We start from the raw sequence: 17,465 nt of genomic DNA on the forward strand, positions 1-17,465 counted from the left end.
TGGGTCTACTCTGAATGTGATTGATGGGGGATTCTTGGAAAAATTTAAATTAAAACCCAAACCTTTGTCATCCCCTATTGCCGTGGTTTCTGTCGATGGCTCTCCCTTGAAATGTGTTACTCACAAGGTTTATGAATTTCCCCTCACTATTAATGGTATTCACCAAGAAAATTTGGATTTGGTAGTATTAATTAATTTGCCTTCTCCAGTAATTTTGGGGTTACCCTGGTTAAAATTGCACAATCCTGTGCTGGATTGGTCTGCTAATGAAATTAAGTCCTGGAGCCCGAAGTGTTATGACAAGTGTTGTAACAGGCGCATTGCTGCTGTGGATAAAGGGGAATTACCTGTACCTATTCAGGATTTTTGGAAAGTTTTTTCTGAGGAGGAGTCGCAAATTTTGCCTCCCCATAGAGACTATGATTGTACCATTGAATTTGTCCCTGGAGCGACTCTTCCTAAAAGTCATTTATTTAATCTTACTATTCCTGAGAGAAAGGCTTTGGAGGAATACATACAGACGAGCTTGGCCGCCGGTCATATCAGACCCTCTAAGTCACCTGTGGCTGTTGGATTTTTTTTTGTTAAAAAAAAGGACGGCGGTTTACGTCCTTGTCTGGACTTTCACGAGATTAATAAAATTACTGTACGTAATCCCTACCCACTGCCATTGATTCCTGATTTGTTTAACCAGTTAGTGGGGGCCAAGTGGTTCTCTAAAAATAATCTCCGGGGGGCATACAATTTGTTGCGCATGAAGGAGGGTGATGAATGGAAGACTGCTTTTAACACTCCTGTGGGTCATTTTGAGAATCTGGTTATGCCTTTTGGTCTTACCAATGCACCAGCATTTTTTCAGAATCTTATTAATGACATCCTTAGACCTTTGATTGGCAAAAATGTGGTTGTGTATTTGGATGACATTTTGATTTATTCGCCTGATCTGGAGTCTCATTGGCGCAGCGTATGCGAGGTATTACAGTTATTAATTGACAATTCGCTTTTTGCTAAGCTAGAGAAATGTGAGTTCGTTGTACAGAGAATTAGTTTTTGGGCTACATTATCTCCAGCGAGGGCTTTGAGATGGACCCGGTGAAAGTTCAATCTGTGCAGGAATGGCCTAGGCCTATTGGTTTGAAATCGATACAGAGGTTTTTGGGTTTCGCCAATTATTACAGAAAATTCATTAAAAAATTTTCTATTATTGTTAAACCACTGACCGATCTCACCAGGAAAGGTGCTAATACAGTTCAGTGGACTACTGAGGCCATTGAAGCGTTTGTGTTTCTAAAGGAGAGGTTCAGCTCTGCCCCCATCCTTATGCAGCCTGATGTGACTAAGCACTTTTTGGTTGAGGTTGATGCTTCTTCTGTGGGGGTCGGTGCGGTGTTGTCTCAGGAAAACAAGGATGGAGTACATCCCTGTGCCTTTTTTTCAAAAAAATTTTCTGAGACTGAACTTAATTACGATATTGGTAATCGGGAATTGCTGGCTATTAAACTCGCATTTGAACACTGGCGTCATCTCTTGGAAGGTGCTGAATTTCCCATTCAGGTTTTCACTGATCATAAAAATCTGATCTATCTTGATGCTGCCAAGCGCTTGAATGCCCGTCCGGCTAGGTGGGCACTTTTTTTTTCCGCGGTTTAATTTTTCCATTACTTACATCCCGGGTACCAAGAATGTTAAAGCTGATGCGTTGTCTCGCAGCTTTTCTCCCATGGTCGGTGCTGAGGAGGAGGAGAGCATTTTACAAGAAGGTGTTGTGATTGCTGCATTGGACTCCGTTTTGGAAGATGAGATTCTTAAAGCACAGGAGAATGCCCCATCTAACACCCCCCATGGGAGGTTGTTTGTGCCTAGGACCTTTAGGAGAGAGTTGTTTGTGGAGTGTTATGAGTCTCGGTTGGCTGGTCATCCAGGAATTTCTGAGACCAAGAGACTTGTGTGTCACAGTTTTTGGTGGCCTGGATGGCAGAAGGAAGTCATTAAGTGGGTGCATCAATGTACTGTGTGTGCTAGATCGAAGTCTTCTCATACTTCTGCTGCGGGGTTGCTTTGCCCTCTGGAGGTTCCTAATGCACCTTGGACACATCTGGCTATGGACTTTATTACTGACCTTCCCTCCTCTGAGGGTTTCACGGTCATCTGGGCGGTCGTGGACCGTTTTAGCAAGATGTGTCACTTGGTTCCCTTCATCAAACTGCCCTGCGCTAAGACACTCGCTAAGGCCTTTGTCAAGGAAATTGTCAGACTCCATGGTGTTCCTACTGACATTGTTTCTGATAGGGGACCTCAGTTCGTGGCTCATTTTTGGCGTGCCTTTTGTGACAGGTTGGGAGTTCATTTGTCGTTTTCATCTGGATATCATCCTGAATCTAATGGCCAGACAGAAAGGAAGAATCAGGATGTTGAGCAGTTCTTGCGTTGTTTTGTGGCAGACAATCAAGAGGGGTGGTCTGAGTTTCTGCCGCTTGCTGAATTTGCTCTTAACAACCATACATCCTCTTCTGCTGGGTGTTCGCCTTTTTTTTGTTGTTCTGGGAGACATCCGTCTTTTGGGTCATTCTCCAAATTGGTATCGGCTGTGCCTGAGGAGGAGAGTTTTTCCGGTGATTTGGAGAGAGTTTGGACGGATGTGCGTGGTAATCTTCAGGAGGCTAACAAAAAATCTAAGAGGTACTTTGACAGGAAACGTCAAGAGGTTTTGTTTACGGTTGGTGACATGGTTTGGTTGTCCTCTAAGAATCTGCGGTTAAGGATTCCGTCTAAAAAATTGGGTCCCAAGTTTGTTGGGCCCTTTAAGGTGCTTCAGGTAGTTAACCAATCTGCTGTTAGGTTGGAGGTTCCTACCTCCTGGAAGATTAATCCGGTGTTTCATGTTTCTCTTTTGAAAAAAGCTGATGTATCAGATAGAGACGCCACTGCCACTGTTCCTCCGGTGGTGGAGGACGGGGAATATGAAATTTCCCGCATCCTTAATTCTAGACGGTATAGGGGAAGTTTGCAGTATCTCGTGGCTTGGAAGGGTTTCGGTCCCGAGGATAACTCATGGGTGACGGCGGATGATGTTTCTGCTTCCAGACTTGTCAGAGCGTTTCACAAGAGGTTTCCGGATAAGCCTGAGCCTAGGGGATCCGGAGGATCCTCTTAGAAGAGGGGGTACTGTTAGCACTCTCCTGTTAGGTTTTTTCTATTTTGCTGGTCACATGACCTTTTTGCCTATTTTATCCTGCTCCGCCCTTCTGGCCATGCTGGACTTCATTGTAATTTCTACTCTTAAGCTAGCCAGGTGCTTTGTTACCTTTCTCAGTCAGTTTAGCTAGGTCTTTTGACCTTTATGTTCTATGTTGTGTGTTTGTCTTTTTACTGCTACTATTTCGGCTAGGAGGTGTCCATCTTTCTCCCAGTCCCTAGTTCTTGTAGGGATCCCTCCCTCACATCTATAGGTCTTCGTTCAGACTAGCTGAGGACTTTAGCGGGTCTGATCGCAGGATCAGGTTCCCCGTTACATCGTAGGGATCTAGCTTAGTTCTATTGTAGGGACAGATCTCCTGTCTTTCCTTAGTGCTTGTAGCCTATCATAATATCTACGTTATAAACTTCTGTGAAGCACCTGGGGGTTCAATGTGCTCACCACACATCTAGATGCATTCCTTGAGGGGTCTAGCTTCCAAAATGGTGTCACTTATGGGGGTTTATGCACATCAGGGTCTCTCCAAATGCGACATGGCGTCAGCTCTCGATTCCAGCCAATTTTGCGTTCAAAAAGTCAAGTCGTTTTCCCCCACATGTGGGGTTTCGGCGTACTCAGGAGAAATTGCACAGAAAATTTCAAGGTCCATTTTCTCCTGTTACCCTTGTGAAAATAAAAAAATTGGGTCTAAAATGAAATAAAAGTTTTGTGAAAACAAGTGAAATATTAATTTTTTGCTTCCATATTCCATTAATTAATAGTTACTACACTTCATGAATGTGGTTTTGAGCATTCTGAGGGGTGCAGTTTTTAGAATGGTGTTTCTTTGGGGTATTTTCTGTCATATAGGCCCTTGAAAGTCACTTCAAATGTGGTGTGGTCCCTAAAAAAATGGTTTTGTAAATTTTGTTGGAAAAATGAGAAATTGCTGGTCAACTTTTAAGCCTTTTAACTTCCTAACAAAATAAATGCTTCAAAAACTGTGCTAATTTTAAGTAGACATGTGGGAAATTTTATTTATTAACTATTTTGTGTGACATAAAAATTAAAAGTTTGAAAATTGCTAAGTTTTCAAATTTTTCTATTTTTTTCACAAATGAACAGAAGTTATATCGAATAAATGTTACCACTATCGTGAAGTACAATATCTCCCGAAAAAAACAATCTCAGAATCAGTGGGATCCGTTGAAGAGTTCCAGTTGTTACTTCATAAAATGACACTGGTCAGAATTGTAAAATTTGGCCTGTTCATGACGGTGAAACCAGGCTTGGGTGAGAAGGGGTTAAAGCATTCTTACTTTGTAGCATTTTTTCCACACCTGCCAAAAAACTTTTTCACAGTTCTGTTTTACTTTTTTCTTTTTTCCCTGCTGCCATTTTTGCATATAGTTTTAAAGAAAAAGTCTTATAAAAGTGATCATTGTGAAATAGTTGAAAACTTACTCTCATGAGACTAATTAAACTTAGCTTAAAACTTATAAGACTAAATTAGATTTTTTTATACTGTCCCCAGGTGCACAGCACTGGCATATATAATAATGCTATGATCATGTGAATATTTAAGCTGATATTATCTGAAGCATTATTGGAACTGATAACTTAGAGAGTAGAAGCTGTATTTCCTGTAGCAACTAAGTTTACCTATGCATCAGAAAGGTATGATTTTCAATGTAATTGTTTTCACTATCTTTCTTTCTTTTTTTATTTTCACCTACATATAAACAGCTATATTCAAAGGAAGATTTGTTCTTTATAATACATAAGGAACTGGTATCATATAGAAAAGATGATATATCTCATAACACATATTCATCAGAAAGGTCTGAATCTCAATATAATTTTTTCCTTCCTTCTTTCTCCTTCCTTCCTCCCTTCTTTATTAGATTGTTTTTTTTTATTTATTTACTTTTTGTGGAAAAGTTGCAATATTCAGTGCACTGTTCTGAACCTCCGCACCACACACATCCTGTGTGCTACACTTCAGGTTGTGTAAACCTGATACTTCTCAAAGTCCAAAGATAGAATTTTGACATTTAAAAAATGGTTAGAACTTACAACAGATATACGTTACTTGACTTATGATAGCAAATTAAGCAGTTGATAATACATATGAGCAGTTGTATAGTTCAGTATGTTGCAACCATGATAATTAAACTTTGAAATGTCTAAAAATGTCTCAAAATTCATCAAATATCTATATATAATTGTTCTTCTATATATGTGTGTGTGCACATAGATGAAAACAATGCATTGTAATAGATAAATTGATAATCAGAGCATCATTAAGTATGAAATTATGAAGTGTTAGTATTTGGTCATTGATTTATGCTGCTTTATCTACTTTTACGGGGTAATTCTTCCACTATTGTACTCATACAGTACTTCAAAGTCACTAATATGCTGCTAGGTACACATGCTAGGTTCACTGCTTAAAAAAAGAACAGCAAAAAATGAGCGATAACAATGATATAACTCACAACTATGTGCTATATGTTGTCATTCTGCAGAAAGGCTAGCGATATATTCTTGTAATGTTTCCTTTTTCTGTGTGAATGAAGACCACAATTACCAATGACATCCGAAAATTATTAATGATTTTTGTTGTTTATTTCAAATGTAAGCAAAGAAAAATGCTAAAAGAAGATGCTTTTTTTTGTTGTTTAGAGTTTTTCTATACCGTTCCTTCTACATGTTGAATGTACATGTTTATTTTAATGGAAAAGAGGAATAAGCCACTTCCTAACCCCTCTTTCATAGAGTTTAAGGATCAAGAATGTTAAAAAGGAGAAATGGAGCTCCCAGTCAAGGATTGAAAGACCTCATGCAAACTATTGAGGTTTGTCAAAATATCTTTTACGTATAAGGACAATTTTAGTGTTGCCATTTAACGACATTGACTTATTTTGCTAGAATTTTCATTTAGTGGCAATGTCTACGAATCAGAGTTTGCTTATGGATTTTTTTATATTAAGATTGACAGACGACTCTAACATAAAAGTTCTTCTGTTTATAACAGTTCTTCTTATGTATGTGATCACTCTGATGGGAAATGTGGCCATTATTTTGATCATACAGCTAGAAAAGAATCTGAACATGCCAATGTACTTCTTCTTAGAAAACTTATCATTTTTGGATATCTGCTATACATCAACGACGATGCCTAAAATGCTAGAGACGCTCATTGTTGACAATAGATCTCTATCTTTCCTCTCCTGTGCAATTCAATTGTATTTCTTTGTAGCCTTTGTGGGCACTGAATGTGTTTTGCTTGGCATAATGTCTTATGACCGTTTCCTCGCCATATGTCATCCCCTTCGCTATTCTACATTCATGACGAAAAAGGTTTGTATTGGTTTGGCTGGCATTTCATGGTTTAGTGGCTTTATTAATTCTGTTGTTCATACTGCCTTCACTTTTCGGCTAGACTTTTGTCATTCCAACCGGATCAGTTATTACTTCTGTGATATTCCACCACTTCTTATCTTATCATGTGATGACACGTCTGTCAATGAAATCCTGCTACTCACCATTGGTGTTTTCATAGGATGGACACCTTTCCTTTGTATTATTGTCTCATACATATATATTATTGTAACCATATTAAAAATTAAAAGCAGTCATGGAAGACAAAAGTCATTTTCAACCTGCATTTCTCATCTAGCAGTGGTGGTATTATATTATGGAAGTGCAATTTTCAATTATGTGAGACCTGTTTCCACCTACTCAATGAATAAGGACAAATTGATCTCAGTTTTATATAGTATTGTCACTCCAATGCTAAACCCAGTAATATACACATTGAAGAATCAGGATGTCAAGAAAGCAATTAGAAGAAAAATGGCTTCAAAGCAAAAATAAGGGAGTGACAGTGCAAAATTAGAAGTTTTCCTTTAATTGCTTCCAAAGACCTATTAAAATGGTTTGCTAGGATATATTTACACGGTTTACATATGCTCACAGACAATTATTTAAATGTTGTCATTTTAATTTTGCTTCAGGTTTCAATTCTTTGGCGTTGGTTTTGAAAAAAATGTCAGGACTTTTAAAAGACATTAAAAAGGTATAAAAAAGAAGCTTTATGGTTTCCATCTTTCTTTTCTATATGCTCTATTTTAAGTCCTGTGATAAAGCAAAGGGCAGAGTAATTTAATAGAAACGTGTATGAAATGACATTTTATTTCACTGTCCCATTTATTCTTACAAATACTGCTTCTCACGAAAACAATGATACATTGTAATTGCATGAATAGATTTTAGGTAGGGATAGAAAGAATAAAATTAGGATTAGTGACTAGTCATCATTGGGTCTAATTCTTTGCATACTGTATATGAGCAATTGTTTTATAGTGCAGGGACTGATTTTGGATAGTCACAGACAGGTACAGTAACGATTCATTCACACATCAGTGAAAAAATTGTACCGGTATCTTCAGTGTTGTGCGTGAGTGTGTCATCAGTGTGTCTGTTTTTACCATCATTGTCATCAATGTTTTTCACAGATGGATAAATAAATAAATTACAGAGCTTCTCCTCTGCTTTGCAACGTTAAATGCGTAGAGCACCTGGATGGCACACGTGTTTTCAAAGACCTATAGACTTGTATTGGCCCTTGTCATTAGGAATACCGGAGAAAAATGGACATGTCTCCATGAGTTTTGCGCGGCACACGGTCCATGTAAAAACACAGACATGTGAATAGCACCATAGATTATAATGGGTACATGAAAAAATTGGTAGAATATGTATGTGCAAAATTACACTTATTCTTCTGTCACTGTATGCACCTATTTCCTTTTTTTCAGAATGAATTTAAGTAGTGTTTGTGCTATCTGCATTTGCCTATTCATCCCTTCAAAAACTTTATTGCCCAACAAAAGTATACTTAGTTTATATGAGTTCTCTGGAAGCAATACACAATAGTAGAATACAGTAAGGGTACTACCACTACTCATTCTCCTTTTTCCTACTGCAATCTCATTTTTGACCTGACAGAGCCATTGGATTCTTCACAATACAGTAAATGTAATGCTACTCCTATCTGATTCTTTCTAAACTTGCCCCTCCCTGCTTAACATTTTTTACCCTTAAGTTTCTTCAGCGTAGCTATACTATAAATTTACTAGTGTTTTTCTTTCTGACTAAAACTCTATCCACTAATAAAACATATAACATTTTTTAAAAAAAATAAAATAAAATTGTTCATTATTTTGTCTTCCTGAAAAGCACTGATGGAGTGTACTATTGGACACAGTAGATAGGTGTTTTGGGGGGTGCACGAGAGTTCAACTGAGAGGAAGGGAGAGATGCTGCACATTACACACTCCAGGTTTATCAGCGAAATGCACACTACAGAAATTATAAACATGGTAATATCACAGCATAATAAGCTCAGAGATGTTAGGATACGTTCTGTGTAGAACAGTCAGAAGGAACAGGCAAACAGAATGCATTCTTTTGTCAAACGGAAATCGATGGGCCCCATTGGTTTATATGGAGCAAATCTGTTTACTGTATGTTGATTATTTTCAGAACGGAAAAAAATTCTGCATGCACATCACCGAATGGGGCTTATAAGAATCAGATTGACTACATATGTGTTCACCAAAGATGGAGGTCATCGATCATTACCATGTAAACAAGGCCAGGAGCTGACTGTGGAACTGATCATGAACTTTTGAAATCAAAGATTAGAGTCAAGCTGTACAAGCAAACTAGATAGCAGGCCGATTCCAACTTTGATTTGACCAACGTACCTGAAGGTTTTTAGAATGGTCTACACAACCGATCTACATCACTTTACTATTCTTACTGAAGAAGCCAGAAAGGCAATAAACAAAAAGCAGAAGAAACCCCTGCAACCATGGTTAACAGAAGAGACCCTAAAGATCATTGAAGAAAGATGAATAGCAAAAGCAAAAAGTAACAAGCAGGAATCAGAAAACATCTGTAAAAGACTGAACAGAGGTATTTAAGCATTATATTACCAAAAGAAAGAAAGAAAGAAAGAATATCTAAGGGCAAAGAACAGGAAGGCATTAACTAACATAACTAATGATCAAAGAGATACAATAAAAGTTTCAACCAAGAGAGGGCATGTTGAAAGATGCCAACGTGAACAAACTAATGGAGCCAGAACAGATCAAGGAAAGATGGAGAGAGTACACGGAGCACCTCTAAAAGAATCACTCAGTGATATGAAAAGAAACTGAGATGGGAAATGACGAAGAGCCAAACAACATGAAAGATGAAGTCGCTGCTGTGATAAAGCTTCTGTCAAACAGCAAAGCGCCTAAATATTCCAATAGAGCTAATTAAATATTTTGGAGCATAAAGTTTTCTGAAGTAGCAGTTGATGTCATCACATGACTGTGTCAACAGATATGCAGAACTGGTACATGGTCCAAAGACTGGACAAGATCAGTGTTTATTCCGATGAAGGGAGATGTTACCGACTGTGGAAACTATTGGACTATTGTGCTCATACCTCATGCCAGCAAAATACTACAGAAAATTATTATTATTATTTATTTATATAGCACCATTGATTCCATGGTGCTGTACATGAGAAGAGGTTACATACTAAATACAGATATCACTTACAGTAACAAATAAACAATGATAGACTGGTACAGTGGGAAGAGGACCCTGCCCTTGTGGGCTTACATTCTACAGGATGATGGGGAAGGAGACAGTGGGTTGGGGGATTGCAGAGCTCTGGTGGTGGTGAGGCACAGGTCTGGTATTGGTAAGGCAGCAGCTCCAGTGGTGTTGAGGAGGCAGCGTGGTCATTGCAGGTTGTAAGTTTTCTTGAAGATGAGGGCTTTCAGGTTCCGTCTGAAGGATCCGAATGTGGCAGATAATCGGACGTGTTGAGACACAGAATTCCAGAAGAATTTGGGAGAAGTCTTGGAGGCGATTGGATGAGAAACGAATAAGTGTGGAGGAGAGGAGGTGGTCTTGGGAGGACCGTATAGTATGTGAGGGAATATATCGGGAGATTAGTTCAGAGATGTATGGAGGAGAAAGGTTATGGATGACTTTGTAGGTCAGTGTTAGTAGTTTGAACTGGATACGCTGGGCAATTGGGAGCCAGTGAAGGGATTTGCAGAGGGGGGTAGCAGAGGAATAGCGAGGAGAGAGATGAACTAGTCGGGCGGCAGAGTTAAGGACAGACTGGAGAGGTACAAGAGTGTTATCAGGTAGGCCACAGAGGAGGATGTTGCAGTAGTCGAGGCAGGAGATGATGAGGGCATGAACAAACAGTTTAGTAGAATTAGAGTGGAGGAAAGAACGGATTCTGGAAATATTTTTGAAGTCACTAGACAAGGTCTTTAAATTAAGGAACATTTCACTGGCAACGAAAACTCAGGTTGTCACAGACTAGAATAAGCATTGCATGATTTGAAGGTGTCATCAATGAACATCAGGTCAGGTGTTTTCAATCGAGCACATGCCATCATTTTACAAATGTCAGTAAAATCGACATGTACTGAAGCGATTGTTATGGACTTGAACATGTGAAAGTTGAGTTTATAAAACAGACACACATCCCTGCTCACCCATTTGGCTAACTAATGTCACAGTGAAGGAAGAGGCGCAAGAGGATGGAAAGCAGTAAAGCAGGATGATGTTGGTGATGATGACAATAACCAGGCACTACTTGAGTTTACTGCCACTGTCACTAACCGAGACACCAACAAAGCTATTCATTTGTTTTATATCTTCCCTCTTCCTCAGCCCCATCTCATTTAAGTATAGTGTCTGATCATTTCATCTAGTAAATTAACTGGAAAAAGTTGTAAAATATTTTCTTTAGACTATTGGAGTGCTATAGCTCAAGGGACTAAAGGACAGAACAGTTGGTTGAGTCATTGATTGAAATGAAAGTGCACAATATAAAATGAAGGTGGTTGAGGAGGATGACGGTGTCCCTGTCAGAATTAACATCACATAGTATTGCTGTAACTGAGATAAGTAATGTCTTCTGCTTCCTCCTACCTAATACATATGCCGGAGACAAAGAAGGTCAATTGTAACATATGTACTACTCAAGGCTGAGACAAAGTATTTTTGTGCCCTAGGCATATGAAGCTGATGGTGCCCCTCCTCTCACCCTGATGATTCCTCAGCATCCAAGTAAAGGAATGGGTCAAAGACTAAGGTAAAAAAGACCCCTAAAGTACCCCCTCTTTTTACCAAAAAATACCAGCAAACGTAAAAAAAAGTGATGTACTAAAGGGTGAGGCTCAAAAGGGAGTGTGTTAGATGTAGAATCACTCATTGTTTGCAGACCATTTCCACAATACAAGGGATTAATAGCAATATTCATCCTGACATCTTATATTTTAAATGTCAGACCCAAGAACAGTCATGGAAATTAATATGTTGATTATAATGGGGGCCATTTGGTTTCAATTAAAGATTCCATCATTTTTCAGATTCCCTAATGGAAACTAAACAGACCCCATTAATATAAAGGGATACGTATGATGGTTTGTAAAGAAGCACTCCTCCCATCAAAATTTGTATCCTATTAATGTATTGCAATCATTGTATTATATAGCACTGTGTACTTACAATTGATCATTTTTCCTGTCTACCCAGTTAATTGTTCCCTTTTCCATTAGGCCTATGACGTCACATGATTAAAAACTGACTAGCTCAAGCCCATATACATTTTGTAGGGGTTTGGTACTCACTCAGCCATGGTTCAGGTAGGAACAGGAAACGTTTTCATAAAAATGTTCAGGCAGGTTTATTCTGACTTCATAAACCGCTTAGCATAGGCAAACAAAAAGACAGCCTTTTCCGGCACAAAGGGAAAACACAAGCAAAATGTCCATGCAATGGTGCGGGTTCGCCTGCTAGAGGTCAGTGTCCTGTTCTCACGGCCTTAGCACAGACCAACACACTGGAGATCCACATGTCTCCAGACACAGACACGAAATGAGACACTTGTCTCTATTTTATTTACAACAAACCACGCCTCGAGGTGGGGATATGTGAGCAGCCACTCCCACCCATCTCTTATGACTGCTCGTAAAAACCGGCCCCGATACACCCTATTAACCCTCTCAGCACTATGTGTGCTGGAGCATGCTTTCCCTATTTTACATCACTGAAGCTGGCAACCTCAGCGATACATATCTCCCCTCAAGGACATATCTGGCAGCCATCTTACATACCCCCCCTTCCCAAATCCAGGGTGCTTGGCACCTTCTGCTAACATACAGTGGACCCTCAACAAAGCATCAGCATTGCCATGCAGTTTCCCAGGCCTATGCTGTACATGGAAGCTAAGGTCCTGGAGGGCTTGGAACCACCTGGTCACTCGGGCATTGTTCCCCTTCTTCTCTCTCATCCACCTTAGTGGGGCACGTTCTGATACCAGCATGAACTTTCTGCCTAAGAGGTAGTATCTCAGGGTGTCCAACACCTACTTGATGGCCAAACATTCCTTCTCCGCTATGGAGTAATTCTTCTCACAAGATATCAGCTTCCGGCTTAGATACATTATGAGGTGCTCCTCCCCGTTCACCTTTTGTGATAAGACAGCCCACAGTCAGACATATCACGCGTCCTTCTGGACCACAAACTCATTTGAGAAATTTGGTGCTACCAGCACTGGCTGTTTACACAGCGCCTGCTTTAGCTCCTGGAAAGCCGTCTCAGCTTCTGGAGACCACTTAGCCATAGCCGACTTTGTCCCTTTCAGGAGGTCTGTCAAAGGGGAGGCTATCATGGCAAAGTTAGGAATGAACCGGCGGTAGTAGCCCATGATGCCCAGGAAGGCTCTGACGTGTTTTTTTGAGAGAGGTTGTGGCCAACCCTGGATCGCTTCAATTCTATTTATTTGGGGCTTTATCACGCCTCTGCCTATGACATAGCCCAAATATCTGGCTTCCTCCATGCCCATGGATGGAAAACCCCGCCTTCCATAGAGCATTGAATATCACCTGGATTTTGCTCAGATGGCTTCCCCAATCCTGGCTGTAGATCAGGATATCATCAAGGTAAGCCACTGCATACTGCTTGTGGGGAGCTAGTGTGGCACCTCAGGAGTCCGGTTGCCACAGTGGCATTGCCTCCCTCACAAGAGGGTGATGTCATGCCTGGAAGCAAGGAGGGGTCCCCTAATCAGGTTTTGCTAGCATGCAACACTTTCCTGGCTCCAGACCAGCAAGGGAAGCACCTCTCGTTAGCAACTGGGATCTGGAGGCGGGGTTACTTAGTGTGAGGAGAGCAGAGAGGAGTAGAAGTCAGGAGAGCGAAGAGGAAAGACCTGGGGAGTGGAGCTGCATGGCAGTTCACCCCAGAAGGAAGCGCAGAAAAACCGGACACCGGAGTCCGAGGTTGTGGGGCACTGAAGGCCCAGCAGCAGAAATCGGAGGGCAGGAGACTGCAGGTCTCCTGGCCCCATCAGATGCCCGGAGGCTTAGCAGCACATAGGGCCCAGCACCGCCACGTGGGAGCGACACTCCAGGAGGGCCCGAGCTGCCTGCTATATGGGTGAGCGCAAAGACGTTAAACTCAGGGATGAGGGCCACAGCATAGCTACAAGCAGCAGGGCCAAAGAGATTAGCGCAAAGGGAAGGCCTACAATTTCACCTGGTGCCCGGACCTCTACTACCAGCTAGTACCCATGCCACGGTTTGCCTAACCACCGCAAGTAAAGATAAGAGGAAACCGCCATTAAGTTGTGGACTGATTATTAACTGCGCCATCCTCTGCACTACACCGCACAGCAACATCTATAAAATCACCACTTCCTGCCCTGGAGCTAAGCTCTGCCTGTGGAGAGCTGAACCAACTCTGCTGCGTCATCATCGGCTCCAGAGGTTCTGCACCGCAGCGACGGCTCCATATAGCCGCATACCACAGGTGGCGTCACGAACATTATATAAAAACTATGATCCCCTTTCTCAAATTCCCCTTTTATTGACCGCCCTGGGTCGCAGACCCGGTCACCGCCACTGTGACATCTCCCCTAGCAAAGCCCAGCCCAGCTACCGAGTACCCCACGGTCCAGGGGGCGCGTCAACTTGGCATCACAAACAGGATGCACGAAGCCCGGTATAACCGGGTCCTGTGTGCCATAGACTGTACTGAACTGTGTTATCACGTCATTTGCCATCAGCCGGGGGGAAACAGGAGGCCCCGATCCGGAACCGCCAGGTAAGAGATCCTTCCACCTGCAGAGCAGCATACTGGTACGTCAGCAGACGCCCAGGACCTGGCTGAGGTTCACTAGGGGGGAGGAGGATGCCAAACCGAAAAGAGGATTCAGCAGCGGCCGCCGCCACTGTAATGCCGTTATCAATGCCGTATATACCAGGGGCGGCGTGGTTGCCCCAGTACTCAGGGGAGTCGCAAACCCTGAACGACTTTGAGGAGAGACTGCGCAGTTTGTTTAAAGTGTACCCCCTGTCTGAGGAGCAAAAAGTCAGCATCCTCAAAGGCCAGCTAATCAGTGCAGCCCAGAGAGAGGTGAAGTCCTGGCCGGGCAGGGGCAAAGGCACTGTTAAGGAAATACTGGCCCAGTTGAAGGATACCTTTGACACCCGCACCAGAGCAGAAATTAAGATAAGTTCTACGGGTGCAAGCAAAGGGTCCAGGACAGTATATGATGTGCCCCCTGGGCCGTGGGGTACTCGGTGCCGGGCCGGTTGTGGCTAGGGGAGATGTCACAGTGGCGCTGACCCGGTCCATGACCCAGGGCGGTCAATCCAAAGGGGAATATTTACAGAGGAATTAATAAAGTTTTATATATATAGTTTGTGACGCCACTTGTGGTATGTGGCCACATGGAGCCGCCGCTGCTGTGCAGGACCTCTGGAGCTGGAGTTAGTGCAGCAGGGTTGGTTCAGCTCTCCACAGGTAGAGCTTAGCTCCAGGGCAGTGTAGATGTTGTAGTGAAGTAGATGATGCTGGGCGTTGTAGTGCATGGGTGATGGCGCAGATAATAATCACAGAGACAGTGGGGTGCAGTCCTCAGGGTCTTTACTCACGGTTGTTGCAGTCCAAGTTACAGGTACCAGTGTAACTTCCCTCGTCGTGCTACGCATACTCAGGGAGGGGTTCAGTCCACCCTCAGATATCTCTGGAGTACTTAGCGGGACCCCCTTCTGTGTGTTCTCTCTCTGGCTGTCTCCCTGCACCTCATACCAAGTGTCCCAATCCGGTACCCGCGGGCCTTGTCGGGCGACGTCTGTTCCGTCCCCTGGGTCCTCTATAGCTAACTTCTTGGTGAGACTGATATGGACTGTTGGCTGCAGGACTTGAAATACTGCAGCATACGGTTTCTAGTTGAGACGTACAGTCTACCGCTAGTTGAGGGACCGGTCCCCTTTGTGTGGCCTGACCCCTCCACCTCCTGGTAGATTAGGGCGTACAGGTGGCCTCCAGCCCTGCCCGTACCCCTGGGGTCCCTTCTTCGTTCCTGGAGCCCTTCCTGCTCCTCTCTCCTTCTCCTTCAGTCCTGGGCCTCTCCTCAGGCCCCCCTCCTGAGCAGAGCTCCTACAGAGCTCCTGCTCCCAACTCCTCTCACTGCTCCCGACTAAACAAGATGGCTTCTCTATTTATACTTTCCCTCATGTGCTCCCCTAAGCTACTTCCTCCACCCACACCCACTACATAGCTCCTCCCCTCAGCTAGGGACCAGGGACTGTGCTCTCCCTTAGGAGCAATCTCGCCCTGCCCTCACTGCTGGTATGTGTTGGATGCAGGTGTTAGGGTCCCGAGCTGTACTCCTTCCTTACCTGAGAGTGAGATACCACACCTCTGGGTGAGATGCAGTACCTCTGTGGCGACCGAATCCTCAGGGGCGCCACATACCCCCCTGGTAAAACATAGCACGTCCGACGGCTGGAACAGAGTGAAACATAGGGTATTTTACAGACATGCTAAATTTTTGATGCATCACATATAAGATCATACACATAACATTTCTTCCCTTTATGGGAGGCACTTTTTCTTGAACGTTACTGGTTAAGTTTTTTATCAAAACATTATAAGACTTTTTAAAGAACATCTTTCTTTATACTTATAAAACATTTTTCACATAAAACATTTTTCAACAGCTTACAGCACGACCTGCAACCGGGTGTCCATTCCTTTTTTAACAAGGTGCTATTCAGTGAACATGAGGGACCCGCCCGAAAAGAATGCACAAGAGAATGCAAAGAGTGTGCAAAGCAGTCATCAAAGCAAAAGGTGGCTACTTTGAAGAACCTAGAATATAAGACATATTTTCAGTTGTTTCACACTTTTTTGTTAGCTATATAATTCCACATGTGTTAATTCATAGTTTTGATGCCTTCAGTGTGAATGTACAATTTTCATAGTCACGAAAATACAGAAAAATATTTAAATGAGAAGGTGTGTCCAAACTTTTGGTCTGTACTGTAGGCCCTGGGCGTGGCTGCAGGGCATGGATGATCCAGGTGTTGGACCACGTCTTCGGTCACGCCAAACAGGTTTTTGGTATATAAAACCAATAAGGGGTACTTTAAGAAGTGCAACTATTTACAGATGAAAGTTCTTTGGTTATTCACCGTCCATAACCTGATAGTCTTTTTAAATGGGTAACTATAAAACCTAAAATGCACACAATTTAACTTTTTAAAACTGGCAGGGTTGGACCCTTCCAGGTAACTATAGACAGTTTCTTTAGCTTAAACAGTTTAACAGGGGTGCTCCCTCCGGGGGAACTCCTGGTTCCTGCAGGCTGACCCAGCTGGGTCTTCAACCTCGCACTTCAGGGGCATGTCTCTCCTTTCCGCCACTCAATATACCTGGAGGACATACCAGCCGCGCTCGCCCTTGTGGCAGGTAAATGTGACGTAATCGCCGGGGTAAAGGTCTCGGCCAGGATGCCCCTGTTGGAGGTGGGGTTCTACATCCCGTCGGTTGACAAATACATCTCGATCGTTGTGCGGCTCCCTCACAAAGCCCCACCCAGCGTCTAGATCGAATTTGACTAATATCCCCTCCAGACGGGGACTTGGGGTGGCAGCTCTCACCTTGTGGGCCTGGGTTTTAGCCGCCATGTTCCGGGCCTCCATCTGTTCCCACCGCACCTGCCAGTCGTGATGCTCCCGCTCCAACTGCAGGAGCTCCCTCCTGTAGTGCTCTTCCCTCCGGAGGGCCTGGGCCTGCGTCTCCAATGGGAACCCCATGAGGTCCCCTTCCCGGTTGTCCCACCGGAACTCCTCTCCTCCTGGGCAGGTAACCGGGGGTGCAGGTGCCGGCATTAGAGCGGGTCCTTGCT

At 42.9% G+C, this 17,465-nt stretch overlaps 1 protein-coding gene across 1 annotated transcript; it reads left to right on the forward strand.

Moving 5' to 3' along the window:
• Positions 1-6,124: 6,124 nt before the first annotated feature.
• LOC141257648 (olfactory receptor 5V1-like) lies at positions 6,125-8,940 on the forward strand. The gene is made up of 2 exons (XM_073672508.1): positions 6,125-7,035; positions 8,874-8,940. The coding sequence occupies exons 1-2, from the start codon at positions 6,125-6,127 to the stop codon at positions 8,938-8,940; spliced, it is 978 nt and encodes a 325-aa protein (XP_073528609.1).
• Positions 8,941-17,465: the final 8,525 nt, after the last annotated feature.

The sequence above is a fragment of the Phyllobates terribilis genome, unplaced genomic scaffold (genome assembly GCF_046119375.1).
Source record: "Phyllobates terribilis strain yellow unplaced genomic scaffold, ASM4611937v1 Scaffold_1__5_contigs__length_1240528914, whole genome shotgun sequence".
In the NCBI taxonomy this organism is placed as follows: domain Eukaryota; kingdom Metazoa; phylum Chordata; class Amphibia; order Anura; family Dendrobatidae; genus Phyllobates; species Phyllobates terribilis.